Source organism: Clytia hemisphaerica, unplaced genomic scaffold (genome assembly GCF_902728285.1).
Source record: "Clytia hemisphaerica strain Z4C2 unplaced genomic scaffold, Clytia hemisphaerica genome assembly, whole genome shotgun sequence".
Classification (NCBI taxonomy): domain Eukaryota; kingdom Metazoa; phylum Cnidaria; class Hydrozoa; order Leptothecata; family Clytiidae; genus Clytia; species Clytia hemisphaerica.
This window is the reverse complement of record NW_027103282.1, coordinates 569,188-596,831: the sequence shown is the minus strand read 5'-3', so window position 1 is coordinate 596,831 and position 27,644 is coordinate 569,188. Positions and strand designations below refer to the sequence as shown.

The 27,644-nt window shown below is 36.3% G+C and overlaps 2 protein-coding genes across 3 annotated transcripts; one reads left to right on the top strand and one right to left on the bottom strand.

Moving 5' to 3' along the window:
• The first annotated feature begins 14 nt into the window (after positions 1-14).
• Positions 15-26,203, top strand: LOC136804482 (echinoderm microtubule-associated protein-like 4). 2 transcript variants are annotated; one of them, XM_067061153.1, is made up of 13 exons: positions 15-227; positions 9,076-9,454; positions 15,807-15,947; positions 16,377-16,939; positions 18,169-18,295; positions 19,005-19,216; positions 19,845-20,087; positions 20,577-21,240; positions 21,440-21,822; positions 22,070-22,169; positions 22,551-22,786; positions 23,051-23,226; positions 25,048-26,203. In XM_067061153.1, exons 1-13 carry the CDS (start codon positions 36-38, stop codon positions 25,241-25,243), a joined length of 3,612 nt encoding a protein of 1,203 aa, XP_066917254.1. In that variant the 5' UTR covers positions 15-35; the 3' UTR covers positions 25,244-26,203. The 2 variants fall into 2 exon arrangements, with proteins under 2 accessions (XP_066917254.1, XP_066917253.1); XM_067061152.1 differs by lacking the exon at positions 15-227 and adding an exon at positions 5,475-6,064.
• LOC136804466 (uncharacterized) lies at positions 11,439-14,447 on the bottom strand. Its single transcript, XM_067061151.1, has 3 exons — positions 14,284-14,447; positions 13,107-14,089; positions 11,439-12,695 (listed from the first exon to the last, which is right to left on the bottom strand). Exons 1-3 carry the CDS (start codon positions 14,412-14,414, stop codon positions 11,572-11,574), a joined length of 2,238 nt encoding a protein of 745 aa, XP_066917252.1. The 5' UTR covers positions 14,415-14,447; the 3' UTR covers positions 11,439-11,571.
• Positions 26,204-27,644: the final 1,441 nt, after the last annotated feature.

The window sequence follows — 27,644 nt, the reverse complement described above, 5'->3', positions numbered from 1 at the left end:
TTCTATTTTCACAGCAGAAACTCTGTATTCAAACCATGAAGACACTACGTTCACGTAAAAAGACGCCCGTCCCAGGGCGGCGTGACAAACCGAAAGATGCTTACCATCCAACTGCCCAAAAACCGCCCTTGTATCATTTAAAGAAAAAGTACAGCAATTTGGAACGTACCGGAACTTACATCAAAATGTCGGATGATGAAAAAATAAAGAAGTACATAAGAGATAAGGTGAACTTTTTTTCTTTTTGGATTATCTTTAGGGCTATACTAGACGTCGGGTCAATGGCTTCGAGTGAATCTACCCCCACCCCTCCCCCAAAAAAACTCCTGATAAGAATATTTGTAAACGCTAGTTCTAGTTCTAGTTCTATTCTATTAAGTGATCACATAATACGCTAACGTACATTATCATGATATTGAAAATAAAAGTTATAAAAAATACCTAATAAAATGAAAATAACTAAAGCTAAAAGTGGCTGTAAGAAGAAGTAGTAAGATAGCGGAGTAGCGAGATATGACTGAAGCTGAAAGACACCACCACAAGGACTTAGAATAGTATGTAGTAAACGGGAGGCTAAAATGTGATAATGTAGACCTGAAAGGCTTGTGATTTGATGAAGTTAATAATATATAAAATATACATTTAAATTTTTATATAATATATAAATATGATTACTTAAAATTAAATATTATGATTCAGTGTTATGTTTAATATAGGCTAAAAAGAAAGCAGAAACATTAATAGTAAATAAATAACTTTTGCCTTGAATGCACGACATAGCTGCTGAGCTGAATAGAAAAGAATAGAATTAGTGAGAGTTTGAGATTAGAGGATGATGACTAGATTGAGACTAGATACTAAGGCACAGCAGGAATATAGCTAAAATAAAAAGCTTGAAATCAGGAGGAGTTATGAGCAAGTGAAGGCAAAATGTAAACAATTAAAATGATACATACAAGTTAAGTATAGTGCTCATTGACACCTTTACAAAAAGAATCATAATTTAACTCAGATATGAGATTCACGGGTAATTCATTCCACAGGCGGATGGTTGACGGGAAGTAACTGAATTCATATGTTTGAATCCTTGCATTGATTGGAATAAGTTTAAGATGAGTGTTACGTGCACGAGGTGCAAGAGCGGATAAAGATTCAACTTTGCCATGAAGAATTTTATGCATGAATTTAACTTTATTTGCTGTTCTCCTGGTTTGAAGGGTTTTAAGTTCAAGATTACGAAGCATCGATGAGGGACTACTCATTTGCCGCCAGTCATTCGAGATGAAGCGTGCAGCTTTCCTCTGAACCATTTCCAGCTTATAGATGTTGGAGGCTGAGTGAGGGTCCCATACGACTGATCCATATTCCAGGATGGGTCGGACATAGGTTTTGTAGCATTGAAGCTTTGTATTTGGGTGACATGATCTGAGATTCCTTTGTATGAAACATCGAGTTTGGTTGGCTTTCTTAACAGTATAGTCGTTATGGACATTCCAGGAGAGCTTTTTGTGGATATACACACCTAGATATTTCGCTGAGTCAACAACTTCGAGTATTTGGTTGTGCATTGAATATGGTTGAATGATAGTATTACGCTTGTTGGTGATTCGTAAAACTTTACATTTGTCCGGGTTGAACTCCATTGACCATTCATGTTCCCAATTCATGAGTTGGTTTAAGTCTTCCTGAAGGCTTATGGCATCATTAATTGAGTCAATGACTCTGTAAATGAGTGCATCATCAGCAAACAATCTTATTTTACATTTAACCAATTCAGGAAGATCGTTTATGTAAACTAAAAACAAAAGAGGGCCGAGGACTGTGCCTTGAGGAACTCCAGAGATAACATTAGCTTTTTCAGATGAATTGCCGTTAACGACAACAGTTTGAGTACGATCGGAGAGGTAGTTGGTGATCCATTCAAGAGTTTTACCCCTTACGCCATAATGATGAAGTTTTAGACAAAGTTTTTTGTGGTCAACTTTATCAAAAGCCTTTGAAAAGTCAAGTAGAATTGAGTCGATTTGCTTAGCTTCGTTCAGGGACTTAGCAAGGTCTTGGATGGTTGTTACAAGTTGTGATTCACATGACCGATGTTTCCTGAAACCATGCTGGCTATCTACAGAAGGAACGGCGTCCAGAAAAAAGCCATGTTTGTATGCTACAGGCAAGGTGTCGTCTGTCAATTTTCTCGCATTTAACACGACTTAAATCCACACAATGGACCTATCCGTGTTGTGCTTCTACGGTCTCAGAGAGACTCGTGTGCAGAGACCATAACTGATAATCGCTTCCTCCGATCATATTAGTTCATTAGTGATCTGAAATCACGTTATGATTTTTCCTTTTCAAAGACACTTTATCTTTGAAAACACCCTTAGAAAACTAAATTAATTTTCCAACGCCCGCTTCTTGCTTGGAAAATAAAATCGAAATGATTTTAAAGAAATCATATTATATTCGTGCCTTTTTATTACAATTCTCATATATATTTGACGTCATAATTTCGACAAACGTCACTTTCTAAACGTTTTAGACCATGTTCGCACGTACCGGTTTTGTTTATTATGTAGTGTAGTGTTTTAGGCTCTGTTTCTCTCCGAAACGAAATGAAGCCATTCTGTTGGCTAGAATTGACGTAAATCTTAAATTTAACCGATAGAATGGCTTCATTTCGTTTCGGAGCGAAACGGGAACCGTAGCGTGTAAACGTGGTCTTATAATCGTGCATGCGAAGGAGATTTTCACTCTTCTTCGAAATCGGAATAGCGTCTTCATGTTGTTTGAACAACGAGAAGTCGTTGTTTGAGTTTGAGTCTGCTAAATTGCGTGGGTTGCGTGCGTGCGTGGGTTGTGTGAGTGCGTGGGTGCGTGGGTCAAAATATTTTTTGCTCGGGTCATTATTTTTTGTCCAGATAATCAACATTTTAATTTTTAGTAAGCTTTTTTTTTATAAGAAACAAGCCTATAACTCTTGAATGAAACTTAGTGATCGGTATTGACAGTTACAATTACTTATAACTCTTAGTCTTAAACAAAACTTAATTAGTAATTGGTATAAATATAAATTTATGAAAATATATTGAAATTATTAAGATATATGTATGACAAGACAAGGTGCATATAACTCGATACGAGAGGTAGAAGGTTGAATCCCACGCAAAAATTTTGACCCACGCAAAAAATAATGACCCACGCAAAAAATACTTTGACCCACGCACCCACGCAAAAAAATGACCCACGCAAAAATATAACGCACCCACGCACTCACGCACCCACGCAACCCACGCAATTTAACAGACTCTTTCAGTTTGTTTGAGTTCTGATGATCTTTTATTCGGTGCAACCGGTCAAATTGTAGTCAGGTTTTTTTTTCGCGAAAATAAATATTGTAAAATGGCGTGAGCTCGGTGGCTCGCGATATTACAACAATGAACAATTTTCATTAAGATTTTGATAAAATACTATTTTCAAATAAGATATTCTGTATAAAATACTCTGCAAGTTAGCTTTTTCTAGCGAAAATTGGTGCTTTATACACCTTTTCGACCGCACGAGCATTTTTTTTGTCAGTTTTATCACCTTAAAGCCGTCCCAGTCTTTTTTTCGCGCCTAAAGACAGTAGAAAAAAGTGTAAAAAAAGGATTGGATCGAGCTTAGGGTGGTAAATCAAATAATAAAGCGGCACGCGTCTGACCGCGCCACTATGATCGGAAAGGTGTATTCAAATGATTTTCGATTGATTCGCGAAATTATATCCATAAAATTTATTTATTTTTCAAGAATATAAAACTGGAAGAAGAAAAACTACTGAGAAAATGTTTAACGGCGTCTTCACATGACCTGGAAGTGCCCAATAGAATTGTTGTATGCATGAAGTTTAATGATGTATGGCAAATTATGGCAAACTATTCATTCATTAGTTCTCCTGTAGGGAAAAAATTTTGAATTTCAAACCTTATTGTGTGGTCGAAAAAAAGATTTTTTAAAGGGATTATGAAGTAGTTTGAGGTTTTAAATCTATAGATACCTTGTGTTGTTTGATTATTCCGAAATTCGTAGCTCCTTTTTTGATATATACACCCGTTCTCACAGACCCACTGGGGCCCCTTCCCACTGGAAGAATTGGCCGAAATTTCGTCTCCGGTGGAAGAATTATCCTCTAATTTTTGTCTCGACTGAAGATAATCAATAAATTAATCGTCACTGCAAAATGCTATGCTATTTTCCTATCCCCACTGAGTTTTTTTGACTTGAAAACAAAAGAATCCCCAATCATAAAAAATGTGGGAATATCAATCCCCATCGTGTTTCAGTTCGTTAATTTTATCCCCACTAGTTGAAAAAATCCTACCGGGTCTGTGAGTAAGGGGTGTATATATCCAAGTTCCTTGATATAACTACGACTTGATTTCGTAATGGTTCGATATGGCTTTGTAAACTCCTTCTTTAGAGCAAGGAACTTTAATAAAACATTTTATTTAAGTTTCTTGTTTAGAAAAGTCTTGATAAGCAAATAATATTTGTATGTGTTTTTGAAATTTTCGGGATTTTGAAAGATTACTGTCAGAGATTACTTGACAGTTAAGATGCAATTTTGTGTTCATAGTCATAAGCGTTCTAGAGCAAGAAGTTCATTTCTTGGCATCCATATAACCTGACGGACTCGTGATTTTAAAGTCTTCATTTTCACGAGTTTGTGTAAGCAAACTTTTTGACAAAAATGTAAGGAGATGAAAAAATGAGAAGTTTATTTGAAGGTGGTGTTTTAATCAGTCAACAAGCAACTCCGTCAAAAAAAGCATCCAAATCATTTTATTATATAAGAGCTAAGTCACATTAGAAGTCTGCGAATGTTCTAAAATTCTTTAGTTTTATTTAAGCCTTCTCTTCTTGGCAGTTTTCCAAGCCGGAAATATACTTTTAAATAGACCCGGAAAATATTCCGGATTTACTTCCGGAAATCGGATTTCGATTCAACACGACTCTGAATAAAGACAAAGTGAAAGTGTTTTCGGAAAATTCAATTTGATACATGAATATTGAATAAAGTTGGATAGAAAATAAATTCAATTCATCTTATATTTTGTGATATTCAAAAACGTCGCCCTTGTCAACTTATCGCTTATTCGAATTATTTTTTTAAAGTGGTTGTCAGAGCGACTTCAAAAATTGTATCAAAGAAAAACGCCATTAAAATTTAAGTAAAACCCCTTGTAATGAAAGAAATGTAAAAATCATCATTCATAATTTAATATTTTTTGTCAAAAAAACAAATCAAAATTTGTCTTTTTCAGGGGGTCGCAATAACTAAATGACTCTGAATAATTGTCTTTGAGTAGTGATTCTTACCCCCTGAATTAAATCAAATGTGTTACACCTGATTGATTGACTTTGGGTTGATAAGTTTGACTTGGTTACCTAACAATACGCAAAAATAATAAATCGAGAGGGAATATCTCTTTAAATATTTTCATCTGGATCAATGTTGTTATAGTTTAAGTTTTGACCGTATGGAGGGTATACACATAACTTTCTAGTGGTGTTAGTATGGAAATTCTATGAAAATCAAGCTTCTAAATTTCATTATTTTGAAGGAGAGACGGAACTCTTTTTAATTTGTATCAGTTGGAAATTTTTTCGCAAATACAAAAAATTAAAAAAAAGTTATTTAAGTTGACATAAACAAAAAAACATTATGGTTCTTAAGTCAAAGAAAGGTGCAACGACAGTCACAAAAAACGGACGTAAATTAACTAAATCACGTAAAAAGGAGAGCACATTAGAACCCAGTGCCCCACCTAAAGAAGAAGTTGTGGATGATGAAGAAAAAGTTGTTCTACCGCCACTCTCTAATAACAGCAACGACTTAGTTGGTACAAATCGAGGGTCCGCAGACCGCGATAGTCTCTTAGACGAGGAGAATTTTACACCTAGGAGTATGGAAATTGAAGGGCAGGGCGGCGCTGGGAAGCCGGCGCGAAGTTATGAAGAGGCGCTCTCGAGTGACAGGCGTGCTGATGAGGAAATGAATTCACCGCCACCCAGTGGCGTGTTGAACAAAGTAAGTTTTGATGATCTTGATCAAGACTGGGCCCATTACACTTTTTTGCAAAATAAAAGTTTTTTTCTTTGCGCCTCCTTAGACTTAGACGATGCTATCGTCCGTTTAAAGGTCAGTAAACCCGGGAAAGAGTTAAGGCGTCAGGGTGGTTTACGGGAAAAAAAGTGGCGGTAGAGTTTTGGAACAAACACTGTAAACATCTCTGCCACTGCTTACTCCACCCAAATTTATCCCGCCTCTCCTAAACTATTCCCTTTTTTAGTGATCTCGTGTAGACGATAGGATCGTCTACCTTAGACTCTATATTTATTCTCCCCCCCCCAACTTTCAAATTCAAGGCGTGGACGATGATTTGTTTTTACATTCTGAAAATTTTAAATACCAAATTTAAACATATACCTCCTGAACTTTTTTATAGTTCTTAAGCTTAACTTTAAGGTTTGTATGATCAAATTGGAAAGTTTGTAAGAAATGTCTACACAATAAATTGAAGTTGAGATAAGAATTGTTTGATACTCAAAGTTTCACGCAACTTTTCGTCACTATCTTCAGTCAAAAATTCTATACAAAAATTCGTTTCAAGTTTACAAAAATAATATACTGTACACTGTAAAGTCTTCGTCAAAGTAATTGACGTCATTTCAGTCTTTGGTGTCGTGGAGTTTGAGGGTGAACTTATTCACATGCCGACATTTCGAGATCAGTTCATTCCTTGAATTTAACAGTTTCTCGGGTTGGTCGAATGTGGCAATTTCTAATTTTTCGCTAAGGCAGAGTGAACATTTCAGCGAAGCACGATTGAACGGTGGACATTTACGGACTGTCTTCCAAGTAATCTCTGGGGCACGATTCTTTCGTTTCAACCTCCAAATCTCCTTGGAAAGTTCAGTTTCTTTTTCGTACTTTTCGTTGGCGAAGGATGACTTGTGGTTGGCGTATCGTTTCTTGAACTTAGGTTCGGCTAACCCAATGTAGAACTTTTCACCGTAATCTGGTTCGTCATCGCAGGTGACCGTTGCTTGAAGATATAAGCAACTTAACCTTTACCACGCCTTCTCTCTGGGAACTTCACCCCGTGCACGCCTTGTCGTTTTGGGAAAAATGACAGTTTTACGCTTTCCGTCATAACTTTTGATCTACTAAACCGATTAAAAAAAATAAGCCCAATCTGGAAAGCCCAACTATCCTGCTTTCCAAAAATGTTAAAATAAAGGATTTTCCTCTATCAATGGTGACACAGTAGTCTTCTGCCTTAGAGTTGAAAAAAATTCAAAACGCAATTTGTCATATTTTTCAAAATTTTACGTTTCGGTTAAAAAAAAAGTGGGGAGAACATTTGCGATACCATAATTTTCTGGCTCATTGTTTCCACCATTATAACTACAACTGCTAGCCAAAAAATCACAATCATACCTTTACTAGAAAAAGTAGAATTCATTTTTAGAAAACCTTGGTTTTCGAGAAAATTTCCACGTAAATCAGAGGCACGTAAGGCAGAGGCCCCTTGAGGTAATTTTTATGGGGAATATCACTAAAAACAGCTAAAAATGACTTTCCTATCATCAACCAGAATGAAAGCAATAAAAATAACATAGTATATACACTTTGAAACTCTTTGCAGCCTTATCAGAAGCCTTAACTTGGGTTTCGGTGACGGTCGATGACGGCCGACAAGCCTCCAGTCCTCACCCTTAATGTACCGTCATACTAAAGAATAAGGAGGCAGAAACTTACCTCAAACACTGACTAAACTACAAACAAGCAATACATAACATTTCCAACCAATAAAACAAACCATTTTCCACTAAATAAACATAAAAAGTTAGTTACAGCAGTCAATGAGCTCATAATTTCCAAAAGAATATTTTGCCTGATTTTCCAGTTTGTTTTGACAGTTAAAATCGAAAGTAGGTGGTTTCAAACTATTGAAAATAGTTTGTTTACATTTTCTCTCCGTCATATAAGACATTTCCCGGGATTTAAAGGCGTCTTTAAGGCGGTAGGGCGGCTTTTCTTAACACCCCATGAAAAACGTATATTTACGGCTTCGGCTATATATTAGAACGTAAATTTACGGCTTCGGCGTGGTAAAGGTTAAGAAATGTCTATGAATGTCAGTGTACACTTTTTTTTATAAGAACTTCTATATAAGAACATAAGGCTTTGATAGCCACCATATTTCTTAGGCAAATGGTCACAAAATGGTCAAAATAAGATCATGTTAAGAACATTTTCAGGCTTGAAACTGAGAAAGTTAAGAACATCCGAAGGTTTTTTTTGGATGTTCTAATAAAATAAACGTGTATAGAAAGAGTTCATATTATACTGTTTTTTTTTTATCGACAAAGTTATATAAAATACAGTAGATCAAAATCAGTAGTGAAATGGGTTTTGGCTGATTTTTGGGGCGTGACAAGACAAGAGGGTTATTACTTAGACAGTGACAAATTCTTGGACTATAGCATAATCTACTTCACAAGTATAGGTCAAGCCACTACGCTATTGATCAAAAGTTTCACGAATTAATTGACAAAGTTGAGCCGTACGAAAGGTTTTGACTTTAGATTGTGACGATGTCTTGAATTCAGGAAGCATTCTTATGTTTTGGAATTCGTACAGTACAGTACAGAAATCGACCATACTCGCTTAAAAGTCTTCTATATAGTTTTTCGAGAGCTTTCGTATTCTATAATTGGTTTTGGCCTAAAATGAGTTTAAAATTTCCATAACAATTGAGCCCTTGGGCTTAGCCTAGGTTTTCAATAAATGGATCCAAAAATAAGGGCGACCCTTAAAATGTTTCTGGGCCGCCCTTCTAATATCAATCCATAGGATATTGGGCATGTCTGGTCCAAATTTGCACGATAATTACACCAATCAGGCCTACTAAGTTTATCTATTGGACTTTTATATTTCTTTTTAAACCTTTTTGGATTTTTTGAATAACTCTAATTAGAGTTGACTGTGAGCTTGGTTTTTAAACAGTCGAAATCTTTTTTCTTTCTTTCTAGGGTATTCTCACACGCAGAAATATAAACGACCGTACATACGACCGTACATACGACCGATTCGCCGATCCCTTTTACGCGAAAGCGCCACGCCGTAATTTGAGCCGTCTTTCAAATATATCTTACGAACGTGGCTACCCGGATGCAGCTACGTACAACGGGCGTTACGCCTCTCATGCTAACCCGTACGCTCGTAAAGAACCATTCGCCGATAAGAAGGTCCAATTCTTCCGTAGCCACAGTTCAACACAAGAGCTTACACTCATTATTTCGGCGACACGTCATGGTACACTGGCTGACGTCAGGGACGACGTATGTGAGACGTTTTTTCGACGTGGTATTTTCTTGAGCGAAAGTGAACGGTATATCCATACAGCTCACGGTACGTTTTTAATTTCAAGAGATAATCAAATAGTTTGAGATACATGACTTGTAGATTCCTTCTAAAAGGAAAACAAAACTTTCAATTTTTTTTGCTCAACTCTTAAACAAAGTCGAGATATCAAGTTGTAAGTTTTATGACTCTTACCGAGAAAACTACAGAATTTCAACGTAAAAACCGTTTGAAAACCCATTTTTCGAGATTTCTAGTTATCATGATTCAACTTTAAAGAAAAGAGTTGAAGGCTTCTGGTCGATGGATGAATTTATAGGCAAAAGATCTCAAAACTATCTGAATATCTCCTTAATACTAGACGATGTCGATCGGACAGAATCGAACAATCAGATCGATTGAACTAAATCGATTACCTAAAACTCGATTGTCAAATGCAAGTTGAATCTTTCAGATTCGAATTGTTGGTCGAACTAATCGAATTTTATCGAGAGTTTTTCACCGTTCGATCCAGTTCGATTGGTGATGATTGAATTTACATTCGAATTCGAATTTTAAATTAAAAACCATCAATTTAACTAGAATCTTCGTGCATTGGAGAATTTAGAAGCTCTCATAATATCTGCCAAAAGAAATTGAATTGTGCTACCTCCGTCAGCCCCCCCCCCCCCCAATAAGTCTTTTTAGTAACAACAAACTAAATAAGATCATAAGGCTTACATGGCCAAAATATTAAGGCTTTGCGGACTCTGAAACACCACACCTTTTCTTAGGAAAATGAACAATGAAAATAAGAACATATCAAATGAAGAACATTTTTAGGGTTAAAAGTAGAAAAGTTAACATACGTATGCTTCAAAAATACTGGACGCTCTTACTTAAAAAGAATCTGTATCTCACTCCTCAAGAGGATTTTCATTGGAATTAAGTGTTTAATTAGATGGGAAAATGAATATAATAAAATGGATTGTTGATTTTAATATGCTTATGAAATTGCTATTCTCGTTCAAAACTTCCACTCTTTTTAGGTGGTTTTAGTTAATTAATACTTCTTGGTCCTGGGGGGGGGGACTGAATTTCGAAAATATTGTCAATTTTTGACGTTTTTGCCATCCTTAGCCCTTTGCGTGCCGTTACCTTGTTTTTGTACCCCAATCCATTTGCCGAGGGGTAATTTTTTTTAGTAACCTGATTTGCCGATGTCGTATATATACGACATGCAAATTTTAACTCGTGTTGCCGCATGTCGTATATATACGACAAGGATATTTTTTTCCTATTTGCCAATGTTTGACATTTGTATTTGACATTTGTTTTATATATATTTTATGATAGACTAAAATAAACCTGAAATAAATCTTTTGAGCACTTAATATATACTTTCACTACTACTATGGATTTTTTTATGTCGGATATATACGACATTGGCAAATAAGAAAACCATTTTCCTAAAAGCTGATTTCTCGGCAATAGAGCTGCCTCTTTTTTAAAGGCCTCGGCAATTAGGTAAAAAAAATTGATGTCGGATATATCCGACATTGGCAAGTAGAGTGAAAATTTGCATGTCGGATATATACGACATCGGCACGGAAAGGGTTAGAGACTATTTCCCCTAAATTTCAGCCGAGATTTTCAAATTTTAGTCCAAATTTCAAACCCCGGGGGTTTTGTGTACAAGAGATTTCGTAAGTAAGTGATAGCTTTTTGACGTTGAGTTTTTCGATTAAATTTTATAGTGTTTTGAAGAAATAAAGAATATACTATTTCATAAAATCTCATATTATCATACTGATTTACACTCTCTTTTTAAGAAAAACAATTTCATAAGAACAATGAGGCTCAAAATTCTCAAAAAATGAGATGCCTGCTTGCGATTGCTTAATTTCATGCAATTTAACATTAATAAGAATCAGGTATGAAGCCTAAAATTAGAACTAGATTAATTTGGGACAAGCTCAAAGTTCCAAAAAAAATAAGAACAGCCGAGCCTCGAGAAGAGTTTACTGGTTCTTATAACAAAGAGCAGAGTACGTAACTTTAGAAAATCTTCAAATATAACATGCAATACTGTATTTAACAAACAGTAAAATGATACTATCCTCTTTAATATCATGATTAAGAAATCAAATCTCTAAAGTTTTGTATTTCTTTGACAATATTTAAGATTATTTTTCTGACATTTCCATACTGCCATTCACTTTGTTGTGTTTATCTCGGTTACAAAACAAATAAAAACTGGTTGCCATGGAGATTACAGAAATCACGCTTAACGTAATAACAACGTATAACAGTATTTCCGTATTACCGCACGACGTAGACTTCAAAGGTTCTTTTCGTGTCTTGTCATTTCCACCAACCCAAGCATCAAAACTTCCATCTTCCATTTCAAACGAATTGCATTGTGGTAGTGATTTGGGTGGCTGTTGCATGTCGGGAAATGATTCATTAAATACCAACATCATGCCTTCTGTTATATGAAACATGGTGTGACAATGCATCAACCAAAACCCAGGGTTGTCACTGCGGAACCGGACCACAACGTATCCGGATGAAGGGACAATTACCGTATCCTTTACCGGTGGTTGATCAAAATTCAATCGTTGGGTCATATCATCTTTCCAGTGTTGTCGGCTACATGGTTTATTATCACAAATTATATCTTGATTTAAGTCGGCTATAAGATTCGTCTGGTTGTCCATTACACCAAAACCTTGTTTCAAAACATGGAAACTGTGACCGTGTAAATGCACCGGGTGATGTCCCATACTGGTGTAATTTTTGCCAGGATCGTTTGTAGTCGTGTAGGACATTAAAATCAATTGGATGATTTTGTTTTTGGGAAGTTCGAGAACATTTGTACATCTGCAACCGTCATCAAAGCATTCTTCAACACATGGTGTAAGTTCAGTTCGGGAATCATAAACCGGTGATGATTTTGGGAAAATAAATCGATGCATGTTGATACTTGAACCGGTAGCGAAAGCGAAATTCAGGAATAATTCATGAATATCTGCGGTTGGGGATAGGATCTCTTCGTCGGTGCTTTGTTCAGCATTGCTGAGGCTGTCGCCATCTGATCTAAGTTGATCCACATTAATACATTCAGTGTACGGGTATTCTTTTGCCGGGTAGGCTCTCCAGGGGCAGTTCAGTACGTGACAGGGTTCTGCTGAAGTGCAGTTTCGAGGAAGGCTTGTTGGGTCTGTTCGGTTATCAGCACCTTCGTAATGGAACACTGCTAACACTTGAGCTTTTGGTATCATTTTATCCTCTTTTCGAACAAATGGTCCTTGATAGAAAAAATAATTTCAATATGATTTTTATGGATACAATTTACTCTCGCTAATTAGGACTCGAACAGGGAATCTTATTTGTTCGAATTACAAAAAGATTCGAATTAGAATTAAACTTCAATTTTGGAGTCTTTGGTATGACCCGACAAGGGATTGAACCAACGACGTTGTGCACTGTAGCCGAAGGCTCTGTCTTAAATTCTTGATATTCGTGACGTAATCTCTTATACGGAAACAACAGAAAAACACCGGAAGTTTGTCACCAGTTTTGAATTCAAACAATAAAACTGGTGGTAAACGCCCGGTGTTTTTTCGGGTGTTTCCGTATAAAAGATTACGTCATGAGTATCAAGAATACACTACGGTTCTTATAACAGGAAACTCAGAAAACAAAACTTGTTTCTCACCTTCACCGTCTTTTAGTGTTTCCGCTTTGATCCAATATGATTGTATAGGTTGGTCTGCTTCCACCTCAATTACGTATGTTTCACCACCAAAAATAATAAGAGACTGGAGTCGAACTGGTTGCACAGGGAAACCATCTGACTCAATAACGGTCAATGAATGTTGATCAATACTGATGCGATATGCGTATTCACTCAAAGCTCCTACGATATGAAATTGTATTGTTTGTCCTTTGGTCACGTGGAAATAACTCAAGGGTGCTTGGTTATTATCATACCGCCCACGCCCGTTGATCAGGCCGGAGACGTAGGTTAACGAGCTTAGCTTCACGCCATCAAAACTGTTATCTTTGTCTAGATTATGTGAGTGGAAGACTCCGGATCCCTTGTCGAACGTCGCGTACGGATTCAACGTTTCTAGTTCCGTTGAGGTTACGTGGTACCAATCAGATATTACGAAAATAGAGTATGGTACGACGGGTGGTTTCCGGTGGATGATGACTCCGCCGTATACACCGTCCGCTTTTTGATTTGACGTGTGAGAATGATACCAATGAGTTCCGGCCGGGTTCGCGTAGAACCGGTATGTGAAGCTTTGTCCGGAGCTGATCGGACATTGAGTTATATACGGGACGCCGTCACTATACATGGTTGACCTTTGATGCATGCCATGCCAGTGGATTGATAAGGATTGCTTTTGTAAGTTATTTACGACTTTCACAACAACTTGTGCCCCTTCCATGACTTCGATGGTGGGACCTTTGTAACGACCATTAATCATAATGAGAGTTCGTGGAACACCATCTAAAGGATTGGAATGTTGTGAAAGTTCTTCATGTGAAACATCGGGTACGGTTTTATGGTAATCGTTTGATTTTAAATGCAATCGTGAACCATTTAAGACTACATCGTATACGTCCTGCCATCCGGTTGCGTATTTAACAGCGTACATCATACTTCTCCCTTCACGGACCATAAACTCATATCTTTGAGAAAAAAAAAGAAGAAAAATAAACAGAACATAAACAGAAAATTTTCGGAGAATTATATTTTGAAATTTTTTTACCTGGAAATGGAGGGAAAGTCTTTCATTAAGAAAAATCTAGACTGAATTGAGAGAAAATTAAAATTGGCGGGAATATCTTTCACCGTTGAAGTTTCCTGTATTAAATTAAGTTACCTGCATATCTTCTCTTCGCACAATTCACCGTTCGTTAAACCCAATGTTAACGTCAGAAATACAAAGATGTGTATTGCAAACGCCATGACTTTCAAATGATGAATCAAAGGGAGTGTTTCTACGCCGATCATTTATAGAAGAGATTTTAGATAATCTCTCATTAAATAACGCGTTTTTTGTTTAAATAACACACTGACTTTTCGAAAGATTTTTGAAATATCGAGTTTCCATAAGATTAATTACACTATAAGAAACTGCAATACGATACAGAAAGGATGACAGCCTCACCTATCTCCAAATCTCTAAACAACGAAGATAAAAAGCCTTCATTTTAATTTCAAGATTTGATTTTTAAGTTTATTTATTCGGTACGGTCAGTCCGAATAAAAAAAGTGTAAACCAGTTCCATACTTTATGTCTAAAATAAACGGCAATGATAAATGGAAGATTGTTTCATAAGAAAATGATAAATTGGTGACAAATCAAAGAAGATTTTTACACATTTGATATATTCCTCAAGGAACAGGACATTCTATATGGTAATGGAACCACAGAAAAGGGACAAGATAAGAAAGAGGCTTAGTCCATACAATAGACAGCTTCACCAGGCTTTTAGGCTTTACTCTCGGGTAGGAATTTTACGCTCAAAACGAAGGAAGATATGACGTCCTAAAAGAGGCTCTATTTTTGCAAAAACTCAAATGAAAAAAAAAACAATATAAGAACATTTTTAGATTTAAGAATATTTTAAGCCTTGAAATCATGAGAAATAAGAACAGTGGATTCTCAGCCTAAATTTGACGTTTGAAATAAACCATAGGTAAACAGGACTGATCGCCCTCCCGTATTGCCTTCCCAATGGTGAGACTAAAAACCTTAAGAGCAACAGAAGATCGTTAGCCCTAATTCATGATACGCGCCCTTGCAATGTCTTCTGACGTTACATCACGGTCCCAACAGCTGATTGGTTTTAAGTGACGTAAAATCAGTCAATATGTCACTTACAACCAATCAGCTGTTGGGTTCCGTGGAAGACATTGCAATATGGTGCATATCATGAATACAGTAACCCCATGATTTATTTCATTAAGTTATGCATTTCTTTGGGGAGTCCGTATAGAGCTAAACCCGAATCTTAACACTTTCACAGGAAAGCAAAAAAATGTGACTTGCCTAGTCAAGACATGCACCATATTTTCACGATATAGTTTATTCTTTGTTTTCGGGTGCTACGTTTCTCGTAACCTAACCGCCACGTTAAAACCATGCTTATAAAGGTTTTTCGAGTTGACTAAGCTACCTAACTACCGCAATTATAAAAGTAAACGTTGAAAATTTCAGATTTTTGTAATCGTTAGAGAGACTTTTGAAGGCGAAAAAAAACCGACCCTTATCGTCCGCACATACCCCAGCACTCATTTTGATTTCAAAGGGGCCAAGTCGCCTCTACAAATGTAAATGTTTGCTCCTCCATTCAGGTAAGTTTCAATTAGGTATATAAATATATTCTTTCGTTTTTCCAGGGAACATTTTAAAGAACATCTATGAATTCGAGCATGGCGGGAAATATTTTTTTGGACCAGCACACATCTTTGATATGAACGAATATGATCAATTCAGTAAAACTAACAGCCCTGCTCAAAGTGCTTCTGGAAGTAACAAAGGTTTGTTCTTTTTCCTCTGTATAAGACTGAGTAATTAAGTTGAAGCTCCATTAGCGCGGTGTCAGAGGAGATAGAAGGGAGACGCTCCTCTGCTTTTTTTACATCCTAAAATCAGCAATTGTTGTGCTTTGACTTTCCAGCTTATTCCAGTTTTTGTTGAACCCCCATGATACTGGTGACTCGAGAGTTCAGCTTTTTGTACGGCTCTCTACCCAAAGGTAGCTTTTGGGTACCTATCCCTTACTTACAGTACTTACAGTAGTTTCCTTACCCATTAACTTATGAACTTTCATTCACCTCAATTCTTGTTTTCAATTGTTATAGATTTTTCTGTAGTACTCCTTACCTCCCAAAGTATCAAATTTGTAAAGAATACCACCTTTCTTCCCACAATTCAACTCTTACTTTTGCTTTTCTGTATTACTTTAGGTAGTGCTAGTAAAGGTGTTCTTTCAGAAGATAGCCTTAAGAGTAATGGTGGTCGCAGCTCTGTCAGTGGATTGAACGAGTCATCAAAATCTCAGAACGGGGGTCCAAGTTCCAAGAGTGGAGGAGCCAGTTTCCAGAACGGTCCAAGCTCAATGAATGGAGGGTCCCGTCTCAAAAATGGAGGGGCCAGTTCCCTTAATAAAAGTCAGAACGGTTCAGCTCAAAGCCAAGGCGAATCAAAGCAATCATACGCCCAAAGCGGTAGCGGGCGTACCAATAAAATCAGCTCTCGACTCTCTAACCTCACAATAAATGATGTGCGCTCTAACCGCTCAAATAGCCAAACGAGTGGATCCGGTGGTCCAACGGGCGTGTCACGGATGTCTCAACGACGTCGTTGTAATATCAAAATCACAGTAGACCATAACCCGAAATCTTTATGCTCGTTTATTGTGGATGAATCGAGACATCGTAATATTGCACAATTGATGTCAGATCTTTCATTCCAATTACATCTGAGAACTAATCAAATCACAAAGATTTTCACCATGTCTGGGAGACTGGTAAGTTTGGTTTGGAGCCTTAGTAACCAGTCCCCCAACCTCGTCCCCGTGTATCCCAAGCTTTATTTACGTTACTGATGGACGTCAGAGAATTATCTGGCGCTCTCAGTAAGCATCAAAAAGCCGATAATACGTAGGGAACGAAGATTCCAGTCCCCTTATTTATGATATGCCTCAATGTAGAGTCTTATAAGAATTTTCCCAAGATTTTTAACCTTCAATTTATTGAAGTGAGAGGTTGTTGAAGAAAATTTCTAGTAATTTAAGACATTATTACAAATCAATATTAACACTCCTGATAATTGGTGCAAACAACGGATTAGAATAGGTGGATTAACTTCTCTCGTTGCTCCCAAGAGAGATCCATTGTCTTCTCATTGTTACAAGAAAAATCTGTAAATGACTCTGCGCACTCCTCGTTTAGTTTTTTCATTGTTTTTATAAGAACAATTTTCCAATTTATACAGTTTCGAAAACGAATTTGTCCTATGATTCGATCAATTTTGATGATTTTGCAAATATTTTAAATCCTGCACTTAAGTTTTAGCATCAACAAACGCTAGACCAGTTTTAATGTAAATTTTTAATCTTTTGTCAATGGCAATCTTCAGATAAGTGAAAATTAACGTATGGTCTATAACTAAGAAACTATCGATGGGTCACGAATGGGTTGCATACTGGTGAAAGAAGACTGTATTTAGAATTAGGAATATAAATTTCAAATTATTTGGCTAATTTCTGCATTGGATAGGAAGGGCTAAAAAAGTGCATTTTCTTATTTAAAATGTACCACGTGATACGTAATGACCAATGAAAATGTTGAAAGTAATGATTTTTTACAACTTTTTTACAACTTATCAAGTTTTAATTGCTAGCAAACTCGTAAAAAAGTTTGATAACCTAACGAGGAGTGTTTTCTATGAGTTCTTAATCCACCTATTCTAATCCGTTGGTGCAAACCACCAAAAGTTCTTTTTAGGACTATTTTAACACTAACCATTTTTCAACGTTAATCTGCAGAAAAATCAAAGATGGTGTAGCTTTGGGTACTAGTTAGAGTTAAGAGATGTGGACTGAACTTTATAACTTCAGACTTACGATTCAATCTTGTCATTAAAAGGGAACTCGAGAAAATTTTTCATTTTCATTTTTCAGACGTCGCAACTTTTCTGTATGTTTTATGATGATTTTTCATAATTTCCACAAAATTTTTTTTTCATTTTTTTCAGATCAATCGTGTCGATGAACTGTTCCTAGGCGACCATTTCAACGCGATGACGTCATCTTTCAATGGCAATGGTTATGGTCACATACGTTATGCGCATACACGAGATCCTATCAACAGATATGCTGATTGTAAGTAAAACATTTTCACCGTTTTTTTTAAACTATAATCCTTCTGATGAGTATAAAACAGGGGGAAGAAGTTCTATTGGTTACATTCAACTGTTACGTCACTCCTAACCAATAGAATGGCTTCATTTTGTTTCGGAGCGAAACGGAACCGTCAAGCGCAAACAAGGTCTTAATTTATATTGGTATCTTTAAAGATAACTTCAGATCTAAAAAACTGAGTTTTATTTTCGGTTATTAGGAATTATGCACAGGTCAGGTTTTAAGAGTTATGTTTGGTTAGACAACAATTTGCGTTGATGAATTTATTTAACTCATTCTAAAGAAATCAAGATATTTAAAGGTTTTGTTTCTAAATAAGGGTGATATCGTTTGCTTACTCATCAATTTTAATTCACAAGCTTTTTCACATTGAATTGATACAGATGTGGAGCAAGATTGGTCAGAAAGAGTAAAAGAAAATTTTTTTTTGCTTAAATCAGCATAATAATCAATAGGCAGACACTGTCCTGATATGAAATATGTGTCTGATATGAAACGGAAACACTTATGTAAAAATAAAACCTTTAAGAAGTTCTAGGTTGGAAAGACACATCCACTCTTACAAAACAAATTTGTATTAGGTCTTTGGGATGTATTATTTTGGAGACATTTCAGCTAAGAAGGTTTGAGTATAGTTTTTTAAAGAGAAAATTAAATTTATTATTTTTAGACCATAATCCGTACCAAGTCACCGTGGAAGCAGCAGGAACGTCACACGTTTTCGAACTTCCGTCACAAGATTACTACGATCAAATTTATAGACGGGGTGCCGAGCTTTACAACGATCTACAATTGGATTGGGTTTACGGCTACAATGGTCGAAATTGTCGTAATAATATCATGCTGTTACCAAGTGAAGAACTGTTGTATTTCGTTGCTAAGGTAAAATTTCCCCTCTATTTATAAATGATACTATCAAAGTCAGGAATATAGTTGGTCATATTATCAGAAATACCTTAAATCTTGAAGAATTCATTGTCCTTATATTTTACATTGCTCCATTGAAATCGATGAAATATTAGATTTCAAGCAAAATTAGTTGCTGATTGTGGTAAATTGTTAGATACACCAGTTTAATAAACTTTTGTACTCTTCTTTTCATGGTCGATTACAGAATTCAACCTTATCGTCGTATTTAAATTTCTGCCTCTCCTAATTTTGAGCGACTAGAAAATTCTATCATTTACGTGGTGAAATTAACATTAGAAATCATATATTGAATGTAAAATGATTTTTAAAGGTTTTATTTTTACACAAGTGTTCCCGTTTCATATCAGACACATATCAGGATAGTGTCTCCTCATTTTTTATTGTGCTGAATAAACAAAAAAGTTTTCCCTTTACTCTTTCTGACCCATCTTGCTTCACATCTTCTCACAGACCCGGTAGAATCTTTTCAACCAGTGGGAGTAGAAATAACGGACTGAAACTCGATGAGGATTGATATTCTCATATTTTTTTATGTCTGGGGATTTCACGATATGTAAAACATTTTTACTTCCAACTCTAGGTTGTTGTCATTTTCAACGATCAACAACAGACACAACGATTCTACGCAGAGCACACAGATGAAATCCGATCAATTGCTCAACACCCTTCCAACTTATGGCAAATCGCCACTGGTCAAGTATCGGGAGGTGATAGCGGGGATATGGCACATGTCCGTATTTGGGATTCCAAGATTTTGGTCACTCTCAATGTGTTAGAATTTGACTCGATGAACTTGTCTGTGGAATGCCTTGATTTCTGCAGTGTAAGTTTAAACTAAGTGATATCTATTTAACACTATTTTGCACTTCAAAAAAAGCTCACCTAAAAAACCGTTGTAGAAAAGAAATCGCCTTATCGGCCAAAACTTAGTCGGCCTTAATTTTATTCGGCATTAATTATTAGTCAGCCCTAATTTTAGTCACCTCGTCAAAATTTAGTCACTAAGAGCCGACTAATAATTCAATGATTATATATTTGTAAATTCTTTGTTAAAGTAATACCGATATGAAAAGTGGGTTATGGAAAGCTTAATTATAAACTTTTAATTTGGCCCAAATTTTTAGTCGGCGCTAATTTTAGTCACCAAGCCAAAATTTAGTCGCTTAGGGCCGACCAAGTTTTGGCCGATAAGGTAGTGGCTTTGTAGATGTGCTGATTCTTAATTATGGTAAAATTTTATTTGGATACGCTAATATGCTGTCAACTTAATTATATTCTATTCTCATTACATCATCGTATTTGTAATCTTTAGAGCGACAACGGTGAACGCTTAGCAACGGTTGCTAATGATAACGGAGAATGGTATCTAACCGTTTGGGACTGGGAAGAAGGGATTAAACTCTCACACAGTGAACCTTACGAAGACCATTATGCTGAACTCGACATCCAATTCGATCCGTTCGATAGCACATCCGTCGTCACCTGCGGTAAAGAGCACGTCTTCTTTTGGGACGTCTCTCAACCAGACGCCGTCTACCGTGTCGGGTTTTTCGAGGATTACTCGACGCCGGAATACGTAACGTGCTGCGGTTTCAACCACGATGGACGTCTCATAACTGGCGACTCAAATGGTTACATCCACGTTTGGGACACGCATTTGAAGCGTACCCTATCGACAGTACCCACAAACCACACTGGTAGTATCATTACCTTACGCGTGCTCTCTGATTTCCATGTTGTCACAGGCGGCGGAGCCGACCGTAAACTCACCCTTGTCAGTCTTATTGACAGCGTACCAACTAAAGCAGAGTTTGAGCTACCAGAGCACGTGGGCGGTGTGGTTTCCATTGTGCCGCTTTTCGGTGGGTTCAGCGGTGGCGATAAAGATTTTGATTTCTTGAGATTGGTTGTTGGTACAAGTTGTAATTCCATCTTGGCAGGTTCGATGACTGAAGCTTTTGAATGTATTGTGAAAGGTATGTTTTTGTTACGAGTTTTCTTATGCTACAAAATTTTGTTAAATCTTGATAATTCGAATTTGTACTTTTCAAGTCTTGGCAAATCGAATGTTTTGTTTTTCAATTTTTCTTCATTGTTCGAACTCGCATTCTACAGTCTTCCTTAAAAAATGCCAAAATTTCCTCATATTTTGAATTGACATTTATGTCTTTATAGGTATCTCGGACAACATGGTACCAGCTTTCGCAGTGTCCCCAACAGACAACACTTTCCTTACTGCCGGTACCGACAATATGATTACGTCATGGTCTACAGAAACCAAAGCAGACTTATGGGAAGTCAAACACACATCACCATTAACTTCCGCTTCATACAACGCTAATGGTGGCGTGGTTGCAGTTGGGAACGCCATCGGGCGTTGGTTTGTTTATGACGCATCACGTGGTGAGCAACTAGCTTCGTTTCAATGCGACCGATCGGCAGTCAGTTGTATAAGTTTTTCACCTGAGAACGATTTTGTGGCAATCGGAATGGAATCAGGAGTGGTTTTCTTTTATCGCATACATCAAGCTGATTACAAATATTTCATCAGTTACAGGGTAAGTTTGTCATTGTTTCTAAAACCCTATTTTTTTATCTTTCAAATATGACAACATAATCAACAGCCAGTGGTAAAAGCGCCGCACATCTTTGAGCTCGGTTGGCTGTTTTGTAATGGAATAATTGCGAAATAAGAATCATTGTTTATAATCGTTTGTCAGACATAAAGGAAGGAATAGGGGTATCCTAAGCTCAAAATTCAATTTTTCGCTATACTAAAGTTTTTTATACAACACTGTCTTTCAGGCGTCACAAGATGAGATCGTGTCCATGGATTGGTCAACTGATTCCAAACATATTCGAATCGTCAACAAAAAATTCGATATGGTACACTGGAATATGCAAAGTAAGTTTTTATTTGAAAAAGGCTTTATTTGAACTCGTCAAGATATCAATAGTTTTGGTGGGGAAAGTCGAAAGATTTTTCTCAATGAGTCAGAAGATTGATGATAGGAGAAGAATCTGAAAAACGTAGTGTTAAAATATTTTATTTTTCGTTTCGTTTTCACATTGATATTTTCTTTAGAGGTTTCATGGGGGTTTTGATAATGAATTTCACTTACAGTCTCGTTTCAATAGATTAAAGCTAGTATGAGCCCTGGAAGGCTTTCGTTTCTCTAGCGGTTTCTAAACAGTTTACTTAAAAGCCCTCGAATACGAGCTTAAATTTTAGATAACTGCGAGATATAATCTTTAATCTATATTTTTCTTCTCTATCATTTTTCAGATCGCGTGGTTGAACACAATCGTAACATCATCCGTAATTTGCGTTATGAATCCGAAACGACCACCCTCTCTTTTCAAACAAGTGGCGTGTGGGCGGACAATGAGGATGGTTTAGTTTTCAAGACGGCCGATCGTAAAGGTACCATGTTGATGACGGGAACGAATACCGGTGCCGTAAGATTGTTCCAATATCCATGTGACGTCGAGACAATGGAATATCGCAAGAGGCTTGACGGGGTAAGATAATATAATATTATTCTTTACTCAGATCATCTATTGTCATTAAAATTTTGAAATCGCGAATATCGTTGTTCCGATTAAACATTGTATCAGGTTCAAGAAAACTAGCTCAAACAGTTTTTAAGGAATGAACTTTTCTTAGATTTCCCTATTTTCTTTATCTTTAAATTTTTGCTTTATTCCAAATAGAAATTACATTATTGAGTCTAGTTTGAGCAAATTTAAGAGATTTTTCATCTTTTATGATTCCCACTATTTTAGCGTGCGTTTAGTGAAGTCAAGTTACACAGTTCTGAGATTTCCAAAGTGTGTTTCTTCTTGAACGACCGAGCAGCGTTGACATGTGGATTAGAAGATTTCTGTATTGCACAATGGAAGATGGTCAGGACGTCTTCACAAAGACTTGAAGAGTATGCTAGATACAGATATCATCCAAGGTAAGAACTTCTTATCTCAAAACTATCGAGTTTAAAGGTTTTATTTTTACATAAGTGTTCCCGTTTTCATATCAGGCACATATTTCATATCAGGGCAGTGTCTGCCTGTTGTTATATTGTGCTGATATAAGCCATAGTTTGCACCCCCCCCTTTTTAATAGGGGGGGATGCCAACTTTCTGGAGGGCCTTTGTAGGGGGGGGTACCGAGATCTGCCGAAAAAACTAGGGGGGATGGGAATGTAGGGGGGGATCAAATAAAAAAGGGGGGGTTTGGAAATTTTGGTCAATTTTCTAATCAAATACAAATTGTCACAGTTTGTGTTTTAAAGTAAAAAAAATATGTACTATCAAAACAAAACACCACTTTTTACTTTCCCAATCACTTCTTCTAGTCTGCCATATTTGTTTCTGTTTTTTATTTGATAATCGAATTTTGACTAATCACTTCTAGTCTACCATATTTGTTTATGGAATATTGGAATGACGTTCGAATTTCCCGCTTTCAGTCACTTCACTTAGAAACAAACAGCCTAATTTTCTCCAGTCAACTATTATCATATGACGAAAGTAAACTATAAATTAATAAGAACTTTCAACAGAACACACACATTTTAGATTAGATTTTAAAATGATCAAGATTAATGAAAAACGCTAGTTATATTCTGTCATTGTTGGCTCGTGACTATAATACTTCATACTCTTTCTTGTTGATAATTTTGCTGGTAGGTGGGAAAGCGAGTTTCCTTCGAAACGGATTTTCTGTAAAAAAAAAGGGGGGATAAGATTTCATTACAAAAGGGGGGGATGGGTATATAGGGGGGGATGATATAAACCTAGGGGGGTTCATACCCCTCTGCAAACTATGTAAGCAAAAAAATGTTGTTTTTCCTTTTTCTGATCAATCTTGCTCCTCATCCGTGTCAATCCAATGCGTTAAAAACAAAACTTTTAAAACCCTTGAAGTGGTCAATTAAACTTCATGAGAAAAAAAGCTTAAAGTCCATTCGCTTTAAGTGTGCACTTATTCTTGCCACCATGTATAAACCATTCTCAAGGTTAAAAGTCTAATATCGCTGACATGGTTTCTATATGGTAGTAAAGCAAAGTGTACACTTAAAGCAAATAGACTTTCCTAACTACAGCCTAAGATTCATACTATTACAAAGTATTCAAACAGAAAATGTTAAGGCCTTTCAGGTTTCTTCAAACCCGGTTGGGGCTTCTAATTCAATGCTCTCGTCTGCTAACTGATGATATGGCCCAACCCGATAACTACAGTTGACGCTCTCTAATTCGATCTTCAAGGGGAATTGGATTTTCATCGAATAAGGGAACTTATCGAATAATGGAGCGTCGTTTACGAGAGTTTCTTTTTGACGGGGACTTTAAATTTCATCGAATAAAGGAGCCAATCGAATAGTAGAACGTCGAATTAGAGAGCGTCAACTGTACTACAAAAGAATTAAGTGCAGCACGAAGGATGGACGTAAACTACATTCTGGTAGATCTTTAGTGAAAAAGTGTATTTTAAAAAGCTTCTTGTTCATTTTTCTAAATTGTATTTGCATACATTTCGATTCTCAAGAGAGAACCATCCTCATTAGGGGTCAAGGACCTAGTTTGGGTAGTGACTTAAAATATGAAGAATCTCCCGACACTGGGTAAAAAAAGTACAGAAAAATTCATCACTCAAATGGTTCCCCTGAGCTATAACTCAGACTCTTCTCACTTCTCGAGTCATGGAGACTCTACTGTTTTATTTGCACCACAAAATTAAACAACATTTTTGTTAAATAAATTTCATTAATTTATCATTTCAGACACGCGACTGACCAATTACACGAAAGTTTGAACGCCTCTTCTTACTACAGACGCCCTCTGCCGCCTACAGATGCTTTGACCGCCCGTTCTGAATTTGATACGAAACGTGAAGGAAATGGTTCACTCTCCGGAGCTAAACTCTACAAACGTGAGACAATGAATGGCCTTATGCGGAAATCGTTGACGGATAAGTGAAACTGTGGATCATTGATCTTGAGGAATCTTAATGGAATCAAATAATTGTATGACATAATAATACCGAAACATTTTAGATTCGATGACCCTAATATATTTTTGATACCTCTTCCCTTTATTACTGCCCAAAGCCACTATATTTCAGCTCTTTATATTCTAAGAAAAACAACATCCTACAGCCAAACTCTTGCCCAACATCAAAGTCGCTTAAAAGAGCGTCAGTAAATCAAAATTGGTGGCTCTGTGGGTTACAAGATTGTCCAATAGCTACAGTCAAATTAATAGACGATGTTATCGTCCGTTACAATGATAGTAAATAAAGGCGGGAAAATATGGCGGTATGGCGTTATGGCGGTATACGGAAAAAATCGGCGGGAGAGTTTCGAAGAAACGGACGATAACTCTTTGGCATAAAAAAGATTTTGCGGTTTTGCTTGGACTAACCAGTGAGACTGGTTAGTCGATCCGTGGTGAAAACCGCCTAAGTTTAAAGGCCGAGCTTGGTTCAAGCTAGTCTAGGTTCAAACGATCAAAAACACGCTGGTCACTGGGAAGAGACACAAGGACAAGATGGATCTATGGTTTTTCTGTGAAAATCCAGCTCATTATGGATTTTTTCTTCTTGGTTCATTTGTTTTATTGAGACTACAAGATAACTTAGTTTAAGGGAGTACTTATTCCTCAAGTATGCTTCTGTAGAAGCTGTTTTAAAATGATTTTTCAACAAGTCTACATGCAGCAAAAAGACACAGAGAAACTAAGTAGGTAAGTCAGTTTGTATATTTCTTATGAATCCTATGAATCACAGGCAGTGTTTCATTAGATATGTGAATACCCTCATATCTCCACTCTTAAAAGGTTATTTTCATCTTGTGTTAGCAGTTCTTTGACAACTTTGAAAAATGTCAAACAAAGTACTTATTGTCAATTGTGGACTTTAAAAGACTGCTTTTAACATACTTCTTGTTTGAAAACTTTCACATTTTCTCATTTTGACCTGTAAAAATTATCAGATTATTATTCTAAATTTTCTAGGTAAGAATCAGAAATTCAAAAATTGGATGCATGGGAAAATATGGCAGTAATTTGCAGAGAGCACAATACAGAAATGAAATATTTGGCACAGCATCCTGGTTTATTATTGAGATTAAGACTTGCAATATTTCACGACGTCCTGGTATAATTTGAGATTATAAATTGCAATATTTCACTTCACGTCCTGGTTTAATTTGGGATTATAACTTGGAATATTTCACTTGCTTGACGTTCTGGTACAATTTGAGATTATGACTTGGAATATTTCACTTGACGTCCTGGTACAATTTGAGATTATAACTTGGAATATTTCACTTCACGTCCTGGTTTAATTTGGGATTATAACTTGGAATATTTCACTTGACGTTCTGGTACAATTTGAGAGTATTTCTTGGAATATTTCACTTCACGTCGCGGTTTAATTTGGGATTATAACTTGGAATATTTCACTTGACGTTCTGGTACAATTTGAGATTATGACTTGCAATATTTCACTTCACGTCCTGGTTTAATTTGGGATTATAACTTGGAATATTTCACTTGACGTTCTGGTACAATTTGAGATTATGACTTGGAATATTTCACTTGACGTCCTGGTACAATTTGAGATTATGATTTGGAATATTTCACCAACGTTTATTTCACTTGACGTCCTGATATAATTTGAGATTATGACTTGGAAAAATTTACATCAGCCTTCTGGAATTAGTCGAGACTGTAATACAGGTTGTTTTTTTTATAAGGAACCTTAACTTTGCTCTGAGCCTGGAGTTCCTTATTTTTACAGAGAATTTCAGTCTCAAAGTTCCTTATCGAGTTCCTTACTACATAGGAAATTTTGAACTTTTTGCCCCTTGAAAGATCAAATTTGGTCAAATTATTCCCAATAAGGTACATTATTTTCAAATCCACTTATTCTCAGCCTGAGCAGTTCCTTAACAATTCCTTATTTTTTGAACCATTTTCAGCCTCGAGTTCCTTATAAACGTGTTCCTTATAAAAAAAAAAACGTGTACAGTATTGTCGGAAGACAGTTTAGAATCATTTGTTTATCATGATTGAATTACCTATTCATCAGTTTTTGTAAATAAGAAATTTAATGTCATTTAAATCTGCCTCAAGGTTTTTACTAATTGGTACTTTTCCATTTTTTAAGCTAATTTCTGGGGATTTCTTAACTTTTCTTTTTTCTATTTCATCCTCATTTTAATGTCTCTTTTTGGGTAGAAAGAAATTCAAGCTCAAATCAAAGCAAGATCAACATACTGCAAAGCTTTACAAGCTGGAGCTTTTTTACTTTTTCCCTGCAAATTTATCATAAGATTTTTCATCCACTATTGTAAATTTTTTTATCAAACAAAACAGG

What these genes read in the sequence shown, in the direction of transcription:
- LOC136804482 (XM_067061152.1), top strand. Translation starts at nt 5,699, where the DNA reads ATGGTTCTTAAGTCAAAGAAAGGTGCAACGACAGTCACAAAAAACGGA. An exon ending in TATCAACAGATATGCTGATT is followed by an intron (nt 18,296 to 19,004) that starts GTAAGTAAAACA and finishes TATTATTTTTAG; the next exon opens with ACCATAATCCGTACCAAGTC. An exon ending in TGTTGTATTTCGTTGCTAAG is followed by an intron (nt 19,217 to 19,844) that starts GTAAAATTTCCC and finishes TTCCAACTCTAG; the next exon opens with GTTGTTGTCATTTTCAACGA.
- LOC136804466 (XM_067061151.1), bottom strand. Translation starts at nt 14,414, where the DNA reads ATGATCGGCGTAGAAACACTCCCTTTGATTCATCATTTGAAAGTCATG. An exon ending in TGCGAAGAGAAGATATGCAG is followed by an intron (nt 14,090 to 14,283) that starts GTAACTTAATTT and finishes TTTTTCTCAAAG; the next exon opens with ATATGAGTTTATGGTCCGTG. An exon ending in AACACTAAAAGACGGTGAAG is followed by an intron (nt 12,696 to 13,106) that starts GTGAGAAACAAG and finishes TTTTCTATCAAG; the next exon opens with GACCATTTGTTCGAAAAGAG.